The sequence below is a fragment of the Ranitomeya imitator genome, chromosome 7, assembly GCF_032444005.1.
Source record: "Ranitomeya imitator isolate aRanImi1 chromosome 7, aRanImi1.pri, whole genome shotgun sequence".
NCBI classification, from domain to species: domain Eukaryota; kingdom Metazoa; phylum Chordata; class Amphibia; order Anura; family Dendrobatidae; genus Ranitomeya; species Ranitomeya imitator.
The window spans coordinates 162,525,600-162,550,549 of NC_091288.1; the positions used below are offsets into that span (position 1 = coordinate 162,525,600).

General features: G+C 41.8%; 1 protein-coding gene across 13 annotated transcripts in view; it reads left to right on the forward strand.

Annotated features, from left to right (window-relative positions):
- Positions 1 to 24,950, forward strand: part of RBFOX1 (RNA binding fox-1 homolog 1) — a 974,878-nt gene that overhangs the window by 560,676 nt on the left and 389,252 nt on the right. For 3 of the 13 annotated variants that reach the window (XM_069733984.1, XM_069733979.1, XM_069733985.1), the window contains exon 1: positions 8,448 to 8,586. The exons of 9 other annotated variants lie outside the window; for them this stretch is intronic. In XM_069733984.1, coding sequence (XP_069590085.1) covers positions 8,554 to 8,586 — 33 coding nt within the window. In that variant the 5' untranslated portion in view covers positions 8,448 to 8,553. Of the gene's footprint in view, positions 1 to 8,375; positions 8,398 to 8,447; positions 8,587 to 24,950 lie in introns of those variants that run through there. One more of the 13 variants, XM_069733983.1, reaches the window with a different exon arrangement.

The window sequence follows — 24,950 nt, forward strand, 5'->3', positions numbered from 1 at the left end:
GAGGTCCTAGAGACCGCAGACAGGTAACAGAGGTCCTAGAGACCGCAGACAGATAACAGAGGTCCTAGAGACTGCAGACAGGTAACAGAGGTCCTAGAGACCGCAGACAGATAACAGAGGTCCTAGAGACTGCAGACAGGTAACAGAGGTCCTAGAGACCGCAGACAGGTAACAAAGATCCTAGAGACTGCAGACAGGTAACAGAGGTCCTAGAGACTGCAGACAGGTAACAGAGGTCCTAGAGACTGCAGGCAGGTAACAGAGGTCCTAGAGACCGCAGGCAGGTAACAGAGATCCTAGAGACTGCAGACAGGTAACAGAGGTCCTAGAGACTGCAGACAGGTAACAGAGGTCCTAGAGACCGCAGACAGCAGAGGTCCTAGAGACTGCAGACAGGTAACAGAGGTCGTAAAAACTGCAGGCAGGTAACAGAGGTCCTAGAGACCACAGACAGCAGAGGTCCTAGAGACTGCAGGCAGGTAACAGAGGTCCTAGAGACTGCAGGCAGGTAACAGAGGTCCTAGAGACTGCAGACAGGTAGCAGAGGTCCTAGAGACTGCAGACAGCAGAGGTCCTAGAGACTGCAGGCAGGTAACAGAGGTCCTAGAGACTGCAGGCAGGTAACAGAGGTCCTAGAGACTGCAGGCAGGTAACAGAGGTCCTAGAGACCGCAGACAGCAGAGGTCCTAGAGACTGCAGGCAGGTAACAGAGGTCCTAGAGACCGCAGACAGCAGAGGTCCTAGAGACTGCAGGCAGGTAACAGAGGTCCTAGAGACTGCAGGCAGGTAACAGAGGTCCTAGAGACTGCAGACAGGTAACAGAGGTCCTAGAGACTGCAGGCAGGTAACAGAGGTCCTAGAGACTGCAGGCAGGTAACAGAGGTCCTAGAGACCGCAGGCAGGTAACAGAGGTCCTAGAGACCGCAGGCACGTAACAGAGGTCCTAGAGACTGCAGGCAGGTAACAGAGGTCCTAGAGACTGCAGGCAGGTAACAGAGGTCTTAGAGACTGCAGACAGGTAACAGGGGTCCTAGAGACCGCAGGCAGGTAACAGAGGTCCTAGAGACTGCAGACAGGTAACAGAGGTCCTAGAGACTGCAGGCAGGTAACAGAGGTCCTAGAGACTGCAGGCAGGTAACAGAGGTCCTAGAGACCGCAGGCAGGTAACAGAGGTCCTAGAGACCGCAGGCAGGTAACAGAGGTCCTAGAGACCGCAGGCAAGTAACAGAGGTCCTAGAGACTGCAGACAGGTAGCAGAGGTCCTAGAGACTGCAGACAGGTAGCAGAGGTCCTAGAGACTGCAGACAGCAGAGGTCATAGAGACTGCAGACAGGTAGCAGAGGTCCTAGAGACCGCAGGCAGGTAACAGAGGTCCTAGAGACTGCAGGCAGGTAACAGAGGTCCTAGAGACTGCAGACAGGTAACAGAGGTCCTAGAGACTGCAGACAGCAGAGGTCATAGAGAATGCAGACAGGTAACAGAGGTCCTAGAGACCGCAGGCAGGTAACAGAGGTCCTAGAGACTGCAGGCAGGTAACAGAGGTCCTAGAGACTGCAGACAGCAGAGGTCCTAGAGACTGCAGGCAGGTAACAGAGGTCCTAGAGACTATAGACAGGTAACAGAGGTCCTAGAGACTGCAGACAGCAGAGATCCTAGAGACTGCAGGCAGGTAACAGAGGTCATAGAGACCGCAGACAGGTAACAGAGGTCCTAGAGACTGCAGACAGGTAACAGAGGTCATAGAGACCGCAGACAGGTAACAGAGGTCCTAGAGACCGCAGACAGGTAACAGAGGTCATAGAGACCGCAGACAGGAAACAGAGGTCCTAGAGACTGCAGACAGCAGAGATCCTAGAGACCTCAGGCAGGTAACAGAGGTCCTAGAGACCGCATACAGGTAACAGAGGTCCTGGAACAGATACTGAGCAGGTTGTGTTGCTCAGACTTAATAACAAGACACAGATGTGTATCATGGTGGGCCTTATATAGGCCTGGGCAGATGATCACATGGGAGCACACCGGGCTACGTGTAAAGCATGATGTGGAACACAACAGAGTTTAGCAGACCGAGGAGAAGGGAGCATAGCCCGGACCTAGGACAGGTGTGTAGCAAATTATGCCAATTTATGGGAACAGAGTCTGTATTGGGGCGCAGGAGCTTAAAGTTGCTTTTCTGCATGTTATTGCACTTCACATGCATAGATAATCTGACGTACAGTATTATGCTAACTTAGGCTACGTTCACATTAGCGTTGCGCTGCTGTTGCGTCGGCGACGCAGCTGCGACGCAGCGGCGACGCGCCCCTATGTTTAACATAGGGGACGCGTGCGTTTTTTGGGTGGCGTTTTTCGCCACGTGTGTCGTTTCCGACGCTGGCGTCGGACGCACGAAAACGCAACAAGTTGCATTTTCTGTGCGTCCGATTTTCGTCAAAAACGACGCACGCGTCGCAAAACGCGCGCGTTTTTGCGCGCGTTTGCGCGCGTTTTTCCATGCGTCGCGCGTTGCGTCGCCGACGCAGGGCGGCGCAACGCTAGTGTGAACGTAGCTTTATTCTATGTCATTTACACATGACTCCATCTGGATTTCTCACTTTACATAGAAAGTAATGTAAAGAATTAGATATGTAGCAGCATGTATAACAATGCTATCCAAGGACAGAGATATTTTTCTGGGGGTAAACATCTTGTCCCCGGAATAAATAATTGCCACCAGACTCATACTGTTCAATTTCCAGCATCAAAAATGAAAAATTTAAGCTTCATCATCTGAGATATGTGTAAATTAGGTTCAGAAATTCTGATTCTAGTTGTGGTTCATTTACTGAGTTTATTACTGTAGTCTTACAGCTTTTTTGCTGCAGACCTGCTAGTTGTTTCAGTGATGAGAACCTACTATGTTGTGCTCTATTTTCATGAGCTACAGCCATCCTCATCATTGGCAGGTTTTTTCTATGCACAGTGTGGGCATATCGAACTCAATTAGAGGCAAATGTGGGGTTACACAGAGCTCATAATTGAGAATACTAGCAGGGCTACAGCACAAAAAAGAGTGCTATTATTAAAACTACAGCAAGGAGCCCAGTAAATGAATCATCGTGGGAATCATCATCTCTGTCCCTACTCTATGCTGCCCTCATGAGGAAAAACATAATCCTAATGACAAATGATAGAATCTTCTTTCAAAAACATGACAGCATCTTCAGATGTGTACTTCTCGTTGCATCATGTCCCATAAAGAATTCTACAGCTGTGGGGTCTTTTTTATTCCTTTATTTTATCATTACAGTTCACTATTTTCCGTTCCATATCTTTAATGCACACATACAGATTTAGCAGAGCTAAATTTGTCATCCACCTTAAGAACTCAGTATACAGCATACTATGAACATAGCACTACCTCTATCACATCTTTCACCAGCAGTTCCTAAAAGTTAGCTATCGGTATCTCCTAAAAATATAACTATTACAGGGGGATTTTCTGCTACCCCTTCTGCGAGTGGCGTAATGTAGGAAAAGAGACCCTGATTCCAGCATTGTATCACTTAGTTTACTGGTGCAGCAGTTGTCACACAGAGTTTTTAGATGAAGCAGAACTCGGAAAGCTACTGCACTCACACTACAGCTTTCTGTGTACATTGTATAGTGACAGTGAGCTGCTTATCACAGGAGGGAGCGTGGTCAGACCAGGGATTAGATGCCATGTAGTCCATGCAGTGATAATCTCTTGGTAATAAAACCTTCACTATATGGAAACAACAGCGCACAGCTCAATAAGTGACACATCCCTGAAATCAGTGTTTTAGCCCCTACCTCATGCTGTTCTCAGGTTACATATCAAAAATCTTTTGACAGATTCCTTTTAACATCAGTGTAATTTAAAATATCTGTCATAATCCTTAACCTAATCTTTATAATCATAGTGCAAGGGTTAATTTTCGACATGTCAGTACATATAAATCTTCCATTTTATTTTTTATCTAAGCTGTGAACTTTACCAGAATATACATACCGTACCTACTGAACATGGTGTATGATATAGTGTAACTAATAATGATCCATTATATACGTTCCTTGCTCTAATAGAATATCAGAGCTGATGGAAATCCAAAGATGTCCCACAAAATATTCTTTGGGAAAACAAAGGATGGCGCGGTCTTTAGGAGCGCTGAGGCAAAAAGGGTAAAATAGTTAAAATTAAAAGGCACAAACCTTTATTAAGAATATATTGCAATCCACAACGCTTTTCGATAGCGGCACGCTATCTTCATTAGGTAGTATATATTCTTTGGCATGGCAATCGAAATATCGCAAGTGATCTTACAATTCCCCAAGGAAGAGCACCCGACACAATACTGCCCCACATTGCCCTGGTATTTACTTTATATATATTTGTTCTTTGGTTTTTATTTATGTTTAGAATTGAAAAGGAAACTACATGATATTGTAAGAGATGAAAACATCTTTCCTAAAAATATGTAAAAAGCTTCCAAACCATCCCATCATTATCTATATATATAAGATGGCATCGTGATTACTCGCTAATCCTGCCCCCTGCACAGTAGCTCCGCCCCCACCACATCACCACACATAATCCCACCCCCCACCCTATTACCACACATAATCCTGTCCTCACACATTACCACACGAGGCTCCGTCCCCACACATTACCACACGATGCTCCATCCTCAAACATTACCACACGATGCTCCATCCACACACATTACCACATGAAGCTCCGTCCCCATACATTACCACACGAGGCTCCATCCCCACACATTACCACACGATGCTTCATCCTCAAACATTACCACACGATGCTCCGTCCACACACATTACCTCACGATGCTCCATCCACACACATTACCACATGAAGCTCCGTCCCCATACATTACCACACGAGGCTCCATCCCCACACATTACCACACGATGCTTCATCCTCAAACATTACCACACGATGCTCCGTCCACACACATTACCTCACGAGGCTCCATCCCCACACATTACCACATGATGCTCCGTCCTCAAACATAACCACACAATGCTCCATCCACACACATTACCACATGAAGCTCCGTCCCCATACATTACCACACGAGGCTCCGTCCCCACACACTACCACAAGAGGCTCCGTCCACACACATTACCACACGATGCTCCGTCCTCACATTACCACACAATGCTCTGTCCTCACACATTACCACAGGAGGCTCCGTCCCCATACATTACCACACGAGGCTCCGTCCCCACACATTACCACACGATGCTCCATCCACACACATTACCACATGAAGCTCCGTCCCCATACATTACCACACGAGGCTCCATCCCCACACATTACCACACGATGCTTCATCCTCAAACATTACCACACGATGCTCCGTCCACACACATTACCTCACGATGCTCCATCCACACACATTACCACATGAAGCTCCGTCCCCATACATTACCACACGAGGCTCCATCCCCACACATTACCACACGATGCTTCATCCTCAAACATTACCACACGATGCTCCGTCCACACACATTACCTCACGAGGCTCCATCCCCACACATTACCACATGATGCTCCGTCCTCAAACATAACCACACAATGCTCCATCCACACACATTACCACATGAAGCTCCGTCCCCATACATTACCACACGAGGCTCCGTCCCCACACACTACCACAAGAGGCTCCGTCCACACACATTACCACACGATGCTCCGTCCTCACATTACCACACAATGCTCTGTCCTCACACATTACCACAGGAGGCTCCGTCCCCATACATTACCACACGAGGCTCCGTCCCCACACATTACCACACGAGTCTGCGTCCCCACACATTACCACATGAGGCTCCGTCCCCACACACTACCACAAGAGGCTCCGTCCACACACATTACCACACGATGCTCCGTCCTCACATTACCACACAATGCTCTGTCCTCACACATTACCACAGGAGGCTCCGTCCCCATACATTACCAAACGAGGCTCCGTCCCCACACATTACCACACGAGTCTGCGTCCACACACATTACCACACGATGCTCCGTCCTCACATTACCACACAATGCTCTGTCCTCACACATTACCACAGGAGGCTCTGTCCCCATACATTACCACACGAGGCTCCGTCCCCACACATTACCACACGAGTCTGCGTCCCCGACATTACCACACGAGGCTCCGTCCCCACACATTACCACACAAGGCTCTGTCCTCACACATTACCACGCGAGGCTCCGTCCACACACATTACCACACGAAACTCCATCCTCACACATTACCACACGAGGCTCCGTCCACATACATTACCACATGTTGCTCTGTCCGTCCTCACACATTACCACACAATGCTCCGTCCTCACACATTACCACACGAGGCTCCGTCCACATACATTACCACATGTTGCTCTGTCCGTCCTCACACATTACCACACAATGCTCCGTCCTCACACATTACCACACGAGGCTCCGTCCCTGCACATTACCACACGAGGCTCCGTCCCTGCACATTACCACACGAGGTTCCGTCCACACACATTACCACACGAGGCTCCGTCCTCACACATTACCACACGAGGCTCCGTCCCCTACATTACCACACAAGGCTCCGTCCACACACATTACCACACGAGGCTCCGTCCACACACATTACCACACGAGGCTCCGTCCCCTACATTACCACACAAGGCTCCGTCCACACACATTACCACACGAGGCTCCGTCCACACACATTACCACACGAGGCTCCGTCCTCACACATTACCACACGAGGCTCCGTCCTCACACATTACCACACGAGGCTCCGTCCCCCCACATTACCACACAAGGCTCCGTCCACACACATTACCACACGAGGCTCCGTCCACACACATTACCACACGAGGCTCCGTCCCCTACATTACCACACAAGGCTCCGTCCACACACATTACCACACGAGGCTCCGTCCACACACATTACCACACGAGGCTCCGTCCTCACACATTACCACACGAGGCTCCGTCCTCACACATTACCACACAAGGCTCCACCTCCCCACATTACCACATGAGGCTCCGTCCCCTACATTACCACACAAGGCTCCACCTCCCCACATTACCACATGAGGCTCCGTCCCCTACATTACCACACAAGGCTCCACCTCCCCACATTACCACACGAGGCTCCGTCCCCTACATTACCACACAAGGCTCCACCTCCCCACATTACCACACGAGGCTCCGTCCCCTACATTACCACACAAGGCTCCACCTCCCCACATTACCACATATGGCTCCGTCCCCTACATTACCACACAAGGCTCCACCTCCCCACATTACCACACGAGGCTCCATCCCCTACATTACTACACAAGGCTCCACCTCCCCACATTACCACATATGGCTCCGTCCCCTACATTACCACACAAGGCTCCACCTCCCCACATTACCACACTCAGCAATTCAACCACTTCAGCCAAGGTAAACGTACATTTAATTGCATAATCACCAGCAGCGTTAATTAGATATCAATGAGTGTGCCGAGCGTTAGCTGGCTGGAAACAGCTAGTACTTATATATTCATTTTCAGGGATCCACTAAGCGTCTCCGGTGCATTGCTGGCAACATCCGGTTCTAGATGCCGCGTTTCTGGATAAATCTTTATTGTTTGCCTCCTGCGTACCTGTGATGATATCTAAAATTCTATATCTACATTGTATGGGATAACTGGACACAATGTGCTCGGAACTCTTCGATTTTGCTTCTACTCATCTCAGCCGGTGTCGCCGTCTTGCCACGGCCCAAACTGGCCTTGTGCGACTTGTTTAATGACATGTAGATGTTCGGCAATTTGTTGTGCTACCTCCGAGCCCTGACATTAGTCCTGTTACTTTTCCCTAGAAAGAAAGGCTAATTTGAAAGGAAACAACTTTGCTCCAATCTTCTCCTTTGCATATTTCTCGCATTCTTTCCAAAATTTGCATATTTATTACTTTCCCTCCTAACACTTGTTTACATCGGTGACCTTCCTTTATGGGCTCTTGTGTAAATGGCTTTCGTGGTCACCTTGAGTGCAAGCAATGATATATTCTAAAGACATATTCCGCCTAGTCCTCTGCGTCTCACATCCGTCTTCACGTCGCCCCTGCCTTTTCCCGTTGACATACTATTTTACGCATCCATTTTTCTTAATTCGTCTCTTAACGCTTCTTCTCACCGTAAGGTTACAAAAAAAAAAATAGAAAAATCCTATTGACTTTGTTCTTTTCCATGTAATCATTGTCTCAGCAGTGTGCTATAGGGTCTGGCGGGGATAGACAGAGGCGTGCCTTGCTGTGATTGATGGAGTGAGCTGCAGCAAGCTAAGAGTCCCATCTGGATCAGGTTTTAGGAGCAGTCAGATGTTGAGTGGGAGGTCAGTAAGGCTCGAATTGTAGCTCCCCCTCCTTCGACACCCCTGCCATCTACACTTATACACACATTACACAGAAAATGCACGCCTTCATCCATAATTGATGCCTGCTTTTGGGCAGATGCTGCAGGGCCTGGGACTCAAACAGCTGCTAAGTTTATGGAGAAGAAAGGGAGCAGGATGGTGCAGCAGGTACATTTCCTTCCTTTCTCGATAACAATGGCTTTGCACATACGGGAAGTGTGTCTTATAGTAGGCTGCATCCTCGGCAAGGAAGGACGGAAGGAAGAAGGGAAGGAAGGAAGGAAGGAGGGAAGGAAGGAGGGAAGGAGGGAAGGAGGGAAGGAAGGAAGGAAAGACGGAAGGAAGGAAGGAAGGAAGGAGGGAAGGAAGGAGAGAAGGAAGGAGGGAAGGAGGGAAGGAGGAAGGCTTCCAGGATCTTAGGTGTCTTCAGCCGCTCAGAGTGCTCAGGAGATAGATGGAGAGAATGCAGTGCTGGCTTTTTTTTCTGCTTTGCTTGATCCATCTATTTGAGTTGCTTTTCTAACCAGCAGGTTTACAGAGTAATTTTGCATTTTTCTCTTCTTTGTTTCCATGCCCCGAGGAAAAAGACACTGCTTGGCTCATTTAACTACTGTAGGAGAGGCGTCCTTTGCATATGCAATGCTGTTGGCAGGAGCAATGGAACACAGGAAAACAAATCTAATACAAAGGCAATTTGTCAGCTAGAGGTAAACCGGGTCCAGGCGGAGAGAGGAGACAAATCCAAGGCACCGTGCCCCCAACATCTAAGCAGCTCCAAATAATGCCGGCCTTTAAATATTCTCCTATTAGTATGCTCGGCATTTCTTTTTTTTTGGGGGGGGGGAGAAAGTTTTTGTGCTTGCCGGCAATATGTTTTTATTCATTGCAGTTTCTGGCTTTAAAATGACCCTTTTGAGCATTGGAGAAGTCCCGGTAAGGCATAGAATCCCCCCCGTTTCTGGTTCGTTTGGGTTCACGGCAGAAAAGGCGATAAACTATATTTAATACACTGCCACGTAATGCATATTTTGGAGTTGAAATGTGGTTTTCATTCAATTTCTGTCCAAAACATTTAGCAAATGCTGACTGTCTGCCATCCTTCGGATTTTTTTTTTTTTTTTTCTCTCTGTTGCCAGCAAGTTACTTTAAAAGGGCTTACAACCTTCACAGCAGCTTAAGGAATGACTAAAGTATTACAATCAGAGGAACACTGGGGAACGGCCTTCACTTGTAGCGGCCACACTCACTGTACAGCAACCTAATGGAAAGGAAGAGACCGAACCTCAGTGCTCTTAATTAAATATTAGTTGTAATTAGCACTAAGTGAGAATTCTTTGAATATTAATTTGGGTCTCTTGGAACTCCTGCCAGAGTTAATGAGAAACTACAGGGGTCCCCGGCACATCTGCTTTATAGCTCAAGGTAGCCTAGAAAGCTGTAGATGAAGCACACCTGCAGATTTCAGGGATGTGCCGGCGTTTTATGTCATTTTTGTACTAAAGTCTGATATTTAGTTTTAAGTGGTTAAGAAAATTAGTAAAAGAGTAAATATATATTACATAGTCTAATATTCTATCTATCTATCTATCTATCTATCTATCTATCTATCTATCCATCCATTATCTATCTATCTATCTATCTATCTATTTATTATCTATCTATTATCTATCTATCTATTACACTGGTCAACAGCATTTTTGGTGCCAAAGATATTTCATCGAATTTAGGGTAACTTTGGGCTGCTGATTCTGAATATGTCATCAGTTTTGCCAGATTGGCTCAAGTTTTTGAGATTTTTGGTATCTTATTTATAGCACTTGTTGGTAAATGCGACGCATCATCTCATTAATTTCTTTGGATTAGTACTTGAACTGAGCAGTTCTCAATATAGTTTTGTGTTAATTAGTGTTCTAAAAGTTTGTTCATAGCTTGATTTTTGCACTAACTTTATGTTGTTGTCTGTTTTCCAGTGAAAAGCATGAACTCATCAAGAAGAAGTTGTCTTAACGATCCAGACTCATTCTGTTACATTTGTGGTGAATACACACTGCCAAAACATAGAAGAAACATAACAGACTTCGTAAAAAAAGTGTATTTTGCCTATTTTGGGGTTATGCTTGGGGACCAAGACAAGTTTTGGGCACCACACATAGTGTGCAAAGCATGTATCGAATTATTACGAAAATGGAGCAAAGGACAAAGAAAAAGCTTCAAATTTGGTGTTCCAATGGTGTGGAAAGAGCAAAAAAATCATCATGATGACTGTTATTTCTGTGCAGTGCAAGGATTCAATAAGCATAAGAAACGAAAATGGGAGTATCCTAACATGGAATCTGCAAGAAGGCCTGTCCCTCATTGTGAAGATGTGCCTGTACCTGTGTTTACCATGTTACCTGACCTTCCCCCACCTGATGATGATGAAGTGTGTATTCACCACAAATGTAACAGAATGAGTCTGGATCGTTAAGACAACTTCTTCTTGATGAGTTCATGCTTTTCACTGGAAAACAGACAACAACATAAAGTTAGTGCAAAAATCAAGCTATGAACAAACTTTTAGAACACTAATTAACACAAAACTATATTGAGAATTGCTCAGTTCAAGTACTAATCCAAAGAAATTAATGAGATGATGCGTCGCATTTACCAACAAGTGCTATAAATAAGATACCAAAAATCTCAAAAACTTGAGCCAATCTGGCAAAACTGATAGCATATTCAGAATCAGCACCCCAAAAATACCCCAAATTCATTAAAATATTTTGGACACCAGAAAAAAAATTTTTTTTTGTTGACCTGTGATCTATCTATCTTTCTATTATCTATCTATCTGATATTTATCTACTACATCTCTATCTATCTATGTACTATCTATCTATCTATCTATCTATCTATCTATCTATTATCTATCTATCTATCTATAATCTATCTATCTATAATCTATCTATCTATTATCTATCTATCTATCTATCTATCTATAATCTACCTATCTATTATCTATCGATTTATCTATAATCTATCTATCTATTTGTTATCTTTCTATCTGTTATCTATCTATCTATCTATCTATCTATCTATTATCTATCTATCAATCTATCCATCTATTATGTATCTATGTATCTACTATCTATCTATCTATTTATCTATCTATCTATCTATCTATCTATCTATTATTCATCTATCTATCATCTATCTATCTATTATCTATCTATCTATTATCTATCTGTTATCTTTCTATGTATGTCATATCTATCTATCTATCAATCATATATTATCTATATATCTATTATCTATCTATCTACCATCTATCTATCATCTATCTATCATATATTATCTATCTATCTATCTATCCATCCATCCATCTATCTATTATCTATCTATCTATGTATCTATCCATCTATGTATCCATCCATATCTATCTATCTATCTATCTATCTATCTATCTATCTATCTATCTATCTATCTATCTATCTATCCATCTATCTATCTATTTATCTATCTATCTATCTATCTATCTATCTATCTATCTATCTATCTATCTATCTATCTATCTATCTATCTATCATCTATCTATTATCTATCTATCTATTATCTATCTATCTATCTATTATCTATCTATCTATCTATCCATCTATCTATCTATCTGTTATCTTTCTATCTACGTCATATCTATCTATCATATATTATCTATATATCTTTTATCTATCTATCTATCTATCTATCTATCTATCTATCTATCTATCTATCATCTATCTATCATATATTATCTATCTATCTATCTATCTATCTATCTATCTATCTATCTATCTATCTATCTATCTATCTATCTATCTATCATCTATGTATCATATATTATCTATCTATCTATCTATCTATCTATTATCTATCTATCTATTATCTATCTATCTATCTACTATCTATCTATTATCTATCTATCTATTATCTATCTATCTATTATCTATCTATCTATCTATCTATCTATCTATCTATCCATCTATCTATCTATCTGTTATCTTTCTATCTACGTCATATCTATCTATCATATATTATCTATATATCTTTTATCTATCTATCTATCTATCTATCTATTATCTATCTATCTATTATCTATCTATCTATCTACTATCTATCTATTATCTATCTATCTATTATCTATCTATCTATTATCTATCTATCTATCTATCTATCTATCTATCTATCTATCATCTATGTATCATAATCTATCTATCTATCTATCTATCTATCTATCTATCTATCTATCTATTATCTATCTACTATCTATCTATTATCTATCTATCTATCTATCTATCTATTATCTATCTATCTATCTACTATCTATCTATTATCTATCTATCTATCTATCTACTATCTATCTATTATCTATCTATCTATCTACTATCTATCTATTATCTATCTATCTATCTATCTATCTATCTATCTATCTATCTATCTATCTATCTATCTATCTATCATCTATCTATCATATATTATCTATCTATCTATCTATTATCTATCTATCTATCTATCTATCTATCTATCTATCTATCTACTATCTATTATCTATCTATCTATCTATCTATCTATCTATCTATCAATCTATCTATCTATCTGTGAGATATCTGCATGTGTGTAGAGCTGAGATAAGTCTGTTTCTCTTGTGCTCTATGATGATGTACGGAGTTTCCTGCAGTCCTGTGTAAGTCCGCCTCATTGATGCAGACCACTGTATTTCCTCAGTTTGCACAATGTGCTGGATTATCTATTAGAAGACCATTGGAGGAATTCCTTGACATTAGACGATGCCACTTATCGCCCGTGTCGCCTGTTATACCGGTGACACACAGACATTGCGATCACACGTTTCTTTATATTTTTGTTCCTTTGTGAAGGATTTTGGTGAGGTTTCTGTAGCGCGGAGGATGGCGGCCCCAGGCAGCGGAGAGGGTGACATGTAGATGAGTAAATGAAAAGTGTAATGAAGGCCCGAATGTGCCACCGCCATGGTTAATACATTGTGTGACAGTCTTACTCTGGCACAGGGGATGACCTGACTGCTGGGATAGACATTTATCTGTTCCTGGAGGTGGCAGACATATTTGCTTGTGAATATTAACTATGTGAGATCTAATTTGATTATTTGTACCATTATCTGTATTTGATAAGACAATGGGCCTCGTGGATACCTAAAGCTTTATTCATTCAGTTAAGGAACTAAAATAAGAAATGGCAGTAGTTGGTATTTTAGGGGTAATGAATGAGACAAGGTGCGCTAACAACATCAAGGAACCTTATTATCCGGTGATTTTGGATATTAGATATTTTAAGGGTAAGTTCACACTTGGCGGTTTTTTTCAGCATTTTTTTTTTCTGCAGCAAAACCTGATCTCTTGGAAAGAAGCTGCAGGAAAAAAAAGCATTTTGTTGTTTTTCTTGCATTTTTTGTTGTGTTTTTGCTGCATTTTTGTGCATTCTTTAGTCCTATTCCATAGAATCAAGTTTTGGCACAAGAAACGGAGCAAAACACGATACCTGCGTTTTTGCTGCAGATTTTCAGTGTTTTTTCAGGTCAACAGGTGAAAAATGCTGAAAAAACTCTGAAAGAAGCGACATGCTCCATTGTGCAAAAAAAAACGCAAAGCACAAAATCGTGATGACAAAGAAAAACACGTGTGTGCGTGAGATTTTCGAAATCCCATAGACTTTGCTGGACCTGTAAAAAATGTGAATAAAAACCACATAAAAGAAACGCAAAAACACCTAGTGTGAACACGGCCTAAGGCTTACCTAGAACGATGCGATTCACCGATTTCATCTTTGGGATTACATTTGCTTTGTGCTTTGATGAAAAGTTAATATTTAAATGCCCATCTTTGTTTTTTTATAAAGTATGAAACGTTACTTACGGAGAGTTCTAGGAATTTCTCCGCATGTTTGACAACATGCCGGTATTTTTGACACTGATTAGGCCTTAATGCTAAAAACTGTTCATTACTGCCGAGTAAAAGCGTCCACATTTCATGCCGTTATTAACACCTTTCCACTAAAGACGTGGTCCTGATATTTCCTCATTGCTTGGCATTCGTACGCTTGTACAGCGAAAAGTATCCGGCTAATAGGGAAATTGTGCCTTTCGATGTTTTAACCGGTCTTTTTTCAATTTTTCATCTTGTTATTTGCTGTAATGTTAATTTTCCACGTATAAGTGATAAAGCTTTGTGTCGATCCTACATACTCTGGGCAAGACGAGTTGACCTAGATTTATAAGTTTCAAAGGCAGCGTTTTCACATGATTGCAACTGCTTTGGTGCTTTCATAATTTAGGCTTTCTGGCCTATTTCAAAGATCTAACTTACTTGATAATACGGAGAGTCCCCGGGGGGCATCATGTGAATTGTATTATATTTGTGAGTTCAATTGTTTACAATTAAGCTGATGCTGTTAAAGGGGAATGGCGGAGGGGTGTGTTGGGGGGTTCTTGAATTAAAATGGTAGGAGGCATTCTCCAGTCATCCTGGTCAAATTGACTGAGCATTAATAAAGAGTAGCACGTGCTCATCGGAGAAAGTATTGGTCCGGTAGGCATTGTAGAGTTGGTGGGTATGGAAGATATTGGAGTTGGTGTAAATTTATTCACATGTCCAATTTCATTGGCCATGACAATGGTTTATGATGGCAGGATGGGAGATGGAGAACAGCCTCTTACCCTGTGGCATCCATAGCTCTTGTTTGATTAGCCAGCCTGGCATGAAGTGGCGCTTGAGCCACAACGTAATTATGACATTGCGCCAGGCCAGCTAATCAAAAGTAGACAAGTGAGAGGCGGTACTCTCTCTCCACTGGAATGGCTGATGGATTGGGACATGCGAACCAACAATTTGTACCAATTCTAGTATATATATATATATATTTATTATTATTATTATTATACATTTTTATAGCGCCATTTATTCCATGGCGCTTTACATGTGAATACGAGGCAAATATAGACAAATACATTAAACATGAGCAGATAACAGGCACACGGGTACATAAGGAGGGAGGACCCTGCCCGCGAGGGCTCACAGTCTGCAGGGGATGGGTGATGAAACACTAGGAGAGGGTATATATATATATATATATATATATACATATATATATATATATATATATATAAAATTCTGTTTAAGATATAGACTTACTGTAAAGATTTCTCCCCAACCAGACAAACCATCCGATATTTCCGATAATTCCTTCCATACTTGCATCCTCACGAAATAGTTGTTGCTACGATGACTATCTAATCGTAATACCTGTTATCCATTTTTTTTTTCTGCCTCTCTCTTCTGGCTCATAATGCAAAGTGCTGAGTAAGCACATCCTTCCAAGGAATCATTAATTCCTAATTGGCCATATGGAAAGGGGTTGTTCTTTCTATGGATTGTCGGAATCACATTGGTCTCACAGAAATAGATGTGCCGGCAGAGAGATTCTACAGCCTGGGCCACAAGCATCACTTCGATGTCAGGTCTACACCTTTAGCTATAGCATTAGGATTATGGTTGGTGGTCGAAAAGAATATCTGGATATATGGAGCTAATATCGTATCAGCACCCTACAAGCGGAGCGTATTGTGCCTGGGCCAGCACTGTTGGATCCACATTTATGGAAAACTTTTTCCAAATGCCTTTTTATGGCCATTTTTCCCAACCACAGGTCTGTACTGGTATATATCTTGTTTTTAGTCACTAATCATACCATATATATATATCAAACAGCCGCACCCTCATCGGCTGATGTGCAGTCTTTGACACGTTTCGAGGTTGGTACTGTATTTGCTGGTGGATCTTCAGATGTTTCTAATGTTTAGGCTTTTGTTTTATTGAAATCTGGTGGACAAGCTGAATGATATTGCTATAAATGTGTACTTGTGTATGTGTTTTCCGTAAGTACAAACCTTGTATTGTGTATCAGAATCTATACTTAGCCATGGAAATTTGACCCTCACAAACCGTAAAAGACTGGGGTCGGATATCTGATTTATATTACCATTATCTATGCAGAGCAGTTTGTCGGTTTTGCATTATTTATAGCACTCTTATGGTTTCCCCCCATAGTGAAATGCATGTGCTTCCATAGTCTAAGTGCCAATAGAACAAATATTTTTAGTAATTAATTTCCAATCTCTTGAATTGTAATGGCCTCATACTGTTACTACTGTCATCCATGAATGTTGGCAGCAACTATTGAGCCTTTGTAAAGTACCCTGAGCACTTTGTTATTTCAAGAGCGTTTCCATTCATGGGGCTAAACCCTGGCTGATCTATGGTGTATTGTGGGAAGCTTTGAAGTTACTCATATACTATAGCTGGTCTTACATATTAGATGGCTGCTGGCTGCTTCGGCTGATCATTTGGCCGATAGTCATCTTGTCTATGGCTCATTAGGTCAAGCCCCCCTGTGTTCCCAATAATTAACCTACGGGTTGATATCTTTGATGGTGAAATCTTCAGGAGAACAATATGATCGTCAGTCCAAAATCAGACTTGCCTAATCGACATCTCCCCCTACGATCGGTTGTCTGGTGCCCACGTTAGACTGTTGGCTGACATTAATCTAATTTGTAACGGCGGCCTTAAGCCATCTTTGACTATATGGTGGTCAGGGTACCATACACATTGTCTAAACTATACACAGTGACTTAATATTATAGGGAAAGCTGAAGCTTGTACACAAACTCTTTACCGCCGGATTATGAAGCCAAATATGGTGGACCGCCATATGGTGTCTGGGACTATTTGTTCCCTAAAAAGAATACTTCCAAAAATCACTCTTTCGTATAACAGTAGATAGAACATTATTTTTAATTCTGTCAGATTCCTTATGAATTTATGAAACAAAAACCTCAATATAACCAATTCAATAGCCCATAGCCATACAGAATGGCCCCTAGAAATCTGTGGTTGTTATAGAGGCATACAACATGGATCTACAATCCAGCCATGTGCAGGAGGCCTTAGATTGTTACAACATTCCACCGTAATTCATCACACATAATTATAGCAGCCCGCCAAATGGAAATGTAGGCTTATCAAACCTCGCAAATTTAGTGCCTATTTGTTCAGGCTGAGACTGAAAGTGTCGAAGCGCTGCCCAACATGAAATCTGGTATCTTTCTACGTGCTGCTTGTTATGTATCCAGTGCAGCATCATCCAGGATAACACTTTTGCCATTTAGTTATTTGTTTATTGTGGCATCTTGAAAAAAGTGACACTGCCCAAATCAGTGAAATGGACATTTAATGTAGTGTATTGATCTGCACATAAATATATTTTCCACAGTGAGCAGAATTTATTGACATAACGATCTCAATTTAATTGCCTTTTCTCCAAAAAAGCTGAGTCAGATGCTGCTGACTTTACTGCATCTCTCCGTCTGTGACTTCATTTTATCTACCCTTCCGGTCAATATTCAGCTGTTGGATGCATATATATATATATACTTACTTTACTGCAGTTCTCCATACGTGACGTCATTTTATCTAACCTTCTGGTCTACATTCAGCTGTTGGACTTGTATATATATACTTTACTGCACTCTCTGTCTGTGGCTTCATTTTACCCATCCCTTAAAATTCAGGTGGATGCATACATGTATTCATATATTCATATATTCAATCAGACTCCCAAAAACTTGCAAATATTAATACCGATTTTAATCAATTATTAACATTTTTTGCTATATTAAAGTGAACCTGTTAGCAGGATTGTGCACAGAAACCTACACACAGTGTCAGGTCGGTGTCATTATACTGATTACAATGATACCTTGTTTGATGAAATTCTTCTTGTGGTTGTTGTTGGAGGGGTCTTCATGTGGTGCTCTGCTTAGGTATTCACCACAATGGCTTCCAACAGGTCCCCGATCCTTCAGTGATCTGACCCCTAGTTTACATAATGAATATTAAATTATATATATATATATATATATATATCTTGGGGAAAAAAACCTTCTGCCGGCAGGTGGCGACGGTGACGCCTGCGCTACAGCCTGATTGCATATGTAATGTGCTTATAATTAATTTACTGTTCTCCTGATATTCCTAAAAAAAAATCATTTGAAAATGGCTACGGTGATCCGATAGCTGCTACAGCGCATGTGGCGCCATCTTGCTAGAGAAAAAATAATAATTTTCTCCGCCAAGATGGTACCACCGGCGCCTGCACAGTAGCAGCTATCGGTTCACTGACAGCTGCTACTGCGCAGGTGCACCTGGCGCCATTTCCAAATGGATTTTTTTTAGAAATAATAGGAGAACAGCAAAGAAATTAATTATAAACACATTACATATGTGATCAGGCTGCAGCGCATGCGCCACGGCCACCACCTTCCTGCAGAAGTTTTTTTTTTTCCAATTTATGTATAATATTCACTATGTAAACCACCTGTCAGTGAGAGATCAGTCACCTGTCTGAAGCCATACAGATGAATATGTAAGCAGAGCATCACATGAAGACCCCCCACAGTCCAAGCATGTCATTAACTCAAAATTGACACTAAAGATAAAAACAACAACCACAAGACAGATTTCATCACCCAAGGTATCGTGTTAATCAGTATAACGGCACTGACCTGACACTGTGTGTAGGTTACTGAGCACAATCCTGCTGACAGGTTCCTTTAAAAGAGGTTTTGTGATCATTGCCAATCAAAGTGTAACCAAGAACCACTATGGCAACTTTTACTTGAAGAATTGTTCCCACTCATAAAGTAAAATAGTTCCTCAAACCAAAGCGAGAGGTTCAGGCTTCTAGAAAAGAAAATTAATGTGTATTCCTGACCACTTTTTTGCTTGCATTATACGTCATAAATGAGGTCCTACATTGGGGCAGCTATATGGCATGGAGCACCAAAATAGCATGTGTACCCAGAGTCTGGTGCCTTAGGGGGGACTGAAAATCCCTCGGCCCCATAAGAAGCAGCAGTTCTATAAATGGTACATGGTGGGTAGAAAGCCTTGCTACAGATTTTGCATTGGAGTCCAGGAGCTTCATGTTACACTTTTAGGGACCAGATTTTATTACGTTTTATCAATTATGATTTATTTGTGGTTTTGTGTACCAGTATGGAAAGTTAGCAGAATATTGATCATTATAAGACTTGAGATATCTTTATCTAGAAATCTACAGAAGTGTATAATTGTTACAAGAAGTAGATTAGCTTCTGCTGTTATACTCTTCACACTAAAAAAAAATCTGCAGTTAATAGTAATATTCGAAATCCTCGCTACCGTGTAAGAGTTTCCAGCTACAATGTATTTCCAGTGCAAAATTAAAAGGGTTTTCGACACTGCAGCCAATTTATTTCACATTTCGAAAAAATACTTCTTCCAGGATTATGATCTCATGCTGAACCGAGGTTTCCATGTGCTGAAATAAAACTAAAACGTGTGACTTTTTGGAGGAATATAGACTAGTAAGAATTCTGAACCATTGGTTGTTTGGCCAAAATAGTTTTATAATAGTAAAATATACAAAAAAATGAAAAACTGTTTAATAAATAACTATATCAATAGAAATAGATAAATGTAATAAATATTTCATTTTTTTCACTGATGATACTTTTCGTTATGACGCATGTTTGTTTTACGCTTATGGTTTTTTCTATCTAGTAGAATAAGTACAATTTGGCCACAGTCACACGATCGTACTTTTTCTCGTCCAAGAAAATCGGTCCGATTATGGTCATTATAATTGGATTTTTTTTCAGATGAGGAAAAAAATTCTCCATCTTCTCAGTCCAAGAAAACCGTACTGCAGTTGGATGTCCTCCTAGTGCATTCAGATTTTGTCCCCTGACTATCAGATGCTCCTGGCTTAGTAGTGGCAACGATGGAAATTGTTCTGAAGGCTGCAAAGGACCACTGAAAGTGTAGAGGTCAAGAGAAGGAGGACACATGTCAGTATGTGACCGACTTTTCCATATGACCATTTGGCCCTTAGACTTGAGTATCAGATGCTCCTGGTTTAGTTGTGGCAATGATGGAAATGGTTTTGAATGCTGCAGAGGACCACTGAAAGTGTAGAGGTCAAGAGAAGGAAGACACGTGCCAGTATTTGACTGACTTCTCCATATGACAATTTGGCTCTTAGACTTGAGTATCAGATGCTTCTGGCTTTGTAGTGGCAACGATGGAAATTGTTCTGAAGGCTGCAAAGGACCACTGAAAGTGTAGAGGTCAAGAGAAGGAGGACACATGTCAGTATGTGATCGACTTCTCCATATGACCATTTGGCCCTTAGACTCTAGTATCAGATGCTCCTGGCTTAGTAGTGGCAATGATAGAAATGGTTTTGAAGGCTGCATAGGACCACTAAAAGTGTAGAGGTCAAGAGAAGGAGGACACATGTCAGTATGTGACTGACTTCTCCATATGACCATTTGGCCCTTAGACTCTAGTATCAGATGCTCCTGGCTTAGTAGTGGCAATGATAGAAATGGTTTTGAAGGCTTCAAAGGACCACTGAAAGTGTAGAGGTCAAGAGAAGGAGGACACGTGCCAGTATGTGACTGACTTCTCCATATGACCATTTGGCCCTTAGACTCTAGTATCAGATGCTCCTGGCTTAGTAGTGGCAATGATAGAAATGGTTTTGAAGGCTTCAAAGGACCACTGAATGTGTAGAGGTCAAGAGAAGGAGGACACGTGCCAGTATGTGACTGACTTCTCCGTATGATCATTTAGAACTTAGACTCGAGTATCAGGTGCTCCTGGCTTAGTAGTGGCAATGATAGAAATGGTTTTGAAGGCTTCAAAGGACCACTGAATGTGTAGAGGTCAAGAGAAGGAGGACACGTGCCAGTATGTGACTGACTTCTCCGTATGACCATTTAGAACTTAGACTCGAGTATCAGATGCTTCTGGCTTAGTAGTGGCAACAATAGAAATGCTTCCTAAGGCTGCAAAGGACCACTGAACATGTGGAGGTCAAGAGAAGGAGGACACGTGCCAATATGTGATCGACTTCTCCATATGACCATTTGGCTGATGGCTGGCTGACCGAGCTGTCACACTGAGCCTGCATCATGTGACCAAATAAAATCATCCTTAAATTGGGCTTGTAGCAGATGGGGAGGTAAATCTGTCTTTTGCATAATGGTGTAATGTGGCACAGCTGTTCCCATGGGGAATGAAGGGTGGATGACCTTTATTCTGTAATGGTATCTATCCTCAAAGCAGGGATGGGGGTTATTTAATCAATAATCAATACACGTGGTAAACTAAATTCATTATCTGTCTTCCAAGGAGATGGACACTAATGTGATTTAATAAGTCATACTCTCTGCTCCTGTTAATGATTATGTTCTGGATTTTCGAAAAGGAAACATCAGATGAACAGAATTTGTAGTTTTATTTTTCCAGCTTTTAACGTCGGAGAATTGAGTTGGCTAATTATTGCAGTTTCAAATAGGATATTCCCCTCCGTGTCAAGGCTACTGACAGCAGATTTGGGCACAATTCTGCCACAATACAGTATAGAATCAATGAACTGAGACTGCTATGTTACTAATTAGAGAAAGAATGAAAAAGCAATGGCAAAACGGAAAGACATTAAGAACTCTCCATTGACAAAATTGTTGGTTTCAGATCTGAATGCATGCATTATTGTATATAAAAGGTTGCAAATTGCTAGCGCGGAACAGAATATCAGAATCTCAATAGAATATATTAGGAAGTGGAGGCTGTAATTAAATACTCGTTTATTTTAGATATCAAATGTTACATTTTTTACAGGCCGTGTCATGATTGTTAGATAAGTGCTGTAAATAAATGGGCATTTAATGGCTAGATTGTAACTCGGATATTCTAGATTTCTTTTTTTTTTCCTTCTACTCCAGACTTTTAGCAATTTTTCATCTTGAGCCTTGATGGAAGCTGAGAGCTATGAAAGGATCAGAAAAAGTAGGTTAATAAAGTCAACTAGACACACTTAACATTAAAAACTGTAAATAATGACACAGAAGTGTTCTCCGCACTATGAATAACTTGTTTATAAAGTGCTGGCAAGTTGGCAGCATGCTCATTGTAAGACGGCTCCTTTGTAAGGACACAATGCCGGCACTAGTGAATGAAAAGCCATCAACACAGAAAACAGTTTACTGTAGACGTACATCAATGAAAGAAAAATACATTTTCTCAAAGGCTTTCCATTTAAAAATAGCAAATCTATACTTTTCTCTGATTTCTTTGAATAGTCTAGAGCTCCCTTATAATTGGGCAGCACATTGATGCCTTAGCACTGGTGCCATGGCTTTAGTGCCAACGAGGGCATCATCGGTTATGTTTGTTCATTGTGCCTCTAATGGCCGTAAGTTATTTTTTAAAGGTCCTCATACACAGTAGGTGACTGTCGGCCAATTGACGCTTCATCCAACTGTCCAACTGGCATCCATCTAGGCTGTCTCTTCCATAGACAGTAGCGCTCACTAGGCGGAGGACTCCTGTGTTCACTAGGAGAAAGCCGCCAACCGACATCTCTGCCGTTGGAAGTCCAAAATCAGATCCACCCAATTAACATCTCCCCCGACAATCAGTTAGTCAGGGTTTCCGTAGACATACAGTGTTGGCCAAACCCACTGGTATCGGTAAGTGCGGCTGACATTAGTCTAATAACTACATAGGGTTTAAAGGTATTTTGAGATCTAGGCTCTAGCTAGTGACCTCACCGCCATTGTAGGATACTAACGGTGACAGAATATTGGGCACTACATGGGTGGACTAAAATTTTTATAGATACAGTAATATCAATTTAGACAGGACAGTTCAATCAGAAAAACCAATGGGTTTAGATCAGTGACCGTCCAAAAGTCCAATTGACTTCTCTCCCAATAATCAGTTGGTCAGGGTCTCCAAATGCACACAGTGTCTGCCAAACCCATCGATATCGTCAAGTGTGGCTAACATTAGTCTATTGCTTATGTAATACTTCAGGGTAACCTGAGTTCTAGACTCTAGCTAGTGGCCTCACTACAGTTTTAATAAAGCTTCAAAACTGGCTAAGGCTCCATTTACACTACCAGATTAATGTAAAAGGCTATCCCTACAATCACATATTTCATGAATAATCTTGCAGTCTAAACAGGCTGCCAATCACCCAACAAATAAGCAAAATGTTCTTTTTTCAGGTGAAAAGATCTTTTGTGGCGCATCATTGTTCTTGTCTGATCAGCACTGCACTACCAAGAATAACAGCAACCTTTTCACACTGAACGATCTGCTAGGGATCAATCAGAGCACATTGTTAAGAGCAGTAGGCTTGCTTAAAAAGATTATTATCTGATGATAAGCAAAAAAGTTACAGATCAGCTTCATCTAAGCGAACCTTAAGTGTTAATAGCTGCCTGCGTAGATAATTAGAAAAGTAATTATTTAAAGGGATTTGTCAGCAGATTTTTCCTATTTCATCTGAGAGCAGCAAAATATAGGGCTCAGGAGCCAGATTCCAGGGATGTGTCACTTATTAGGCTGTATGTTGTAGTTTCAATGCAGAGAGTGTTTTATCACTGCAGGACTACAGCTCACATGCAGAGCAGTCCAGCTAATCTGTGGAATCCCGCCCCCACCACTGAGTAGCAGCTTGCTTACAATGCGCAGTGTACACAGGACGCTGCCAATCAGTGGGGTGGGCGGGCTTATGTAGAGAGCAGAAAACTTAGCTCTGCTACATGCACATTAGTCAAACAGGGATTCTATTAAAACTGCACCAAGCAGCCCTGTAAGTGATACATCCCTGTATTAAGGCTTTCTTGCCCTATATTATGCTCCTCTCAGATTATATAGCAAACAAACTGCTGACAGATGTCAGGTGATGGTTCTGTAATCAGTACTAGATTTAGCTTTCAGATAATAAATTGTATAAATCTTATTATCTGCCATATGTTAATTAAAGAGCACACACTAGATCAAATAGTACCTCTTGTGCCTCCATTTGCTTTTTGTTTTATTTTTAAGCTCATATTGTGCTATCAGAGCACCTTGGCAATTGTTTTGCTGCTTTATTAGTTTAACTTGATGGGGTTCTCCATTACTAGGACAGCCCCTTCTTAAACGAAATGTTTGCCCCCGATAAAATAATAAAGCCTGTACTCACCTCCTGTGCTGGTGCCATTCCCAAGGTGCCTTTACTCGCTCTTCCCAGGGCTGGGATGCGGTGTTGTGACATGTGATTCCAGTGCCCAATCAGAGCTGGCGTTACTGGGTCCACCTTCGGACAAACTGAACATAAAGAGAAAGTATGGGCTGCAACTGATCCGGGTCTTCCGCTCCATGTTCAGTTTGTTCTGATTGGATGTCGGGCATCACTCGTCATTCCACTGTATTACAGCCTCGGGACCGCGAGTGTCGACACCACTGGAACGGCGTCAGCAAGGGAGGGGAGTATACGCTTTATTATTTTATTGGGGCTGGACATTAAAGGGAACCTGTCACCTGAATTTGGCGGGACCGGTTTTCGGTCATATGGACGGAGTTTTCGGGTGTTTGATTCACCCTTTC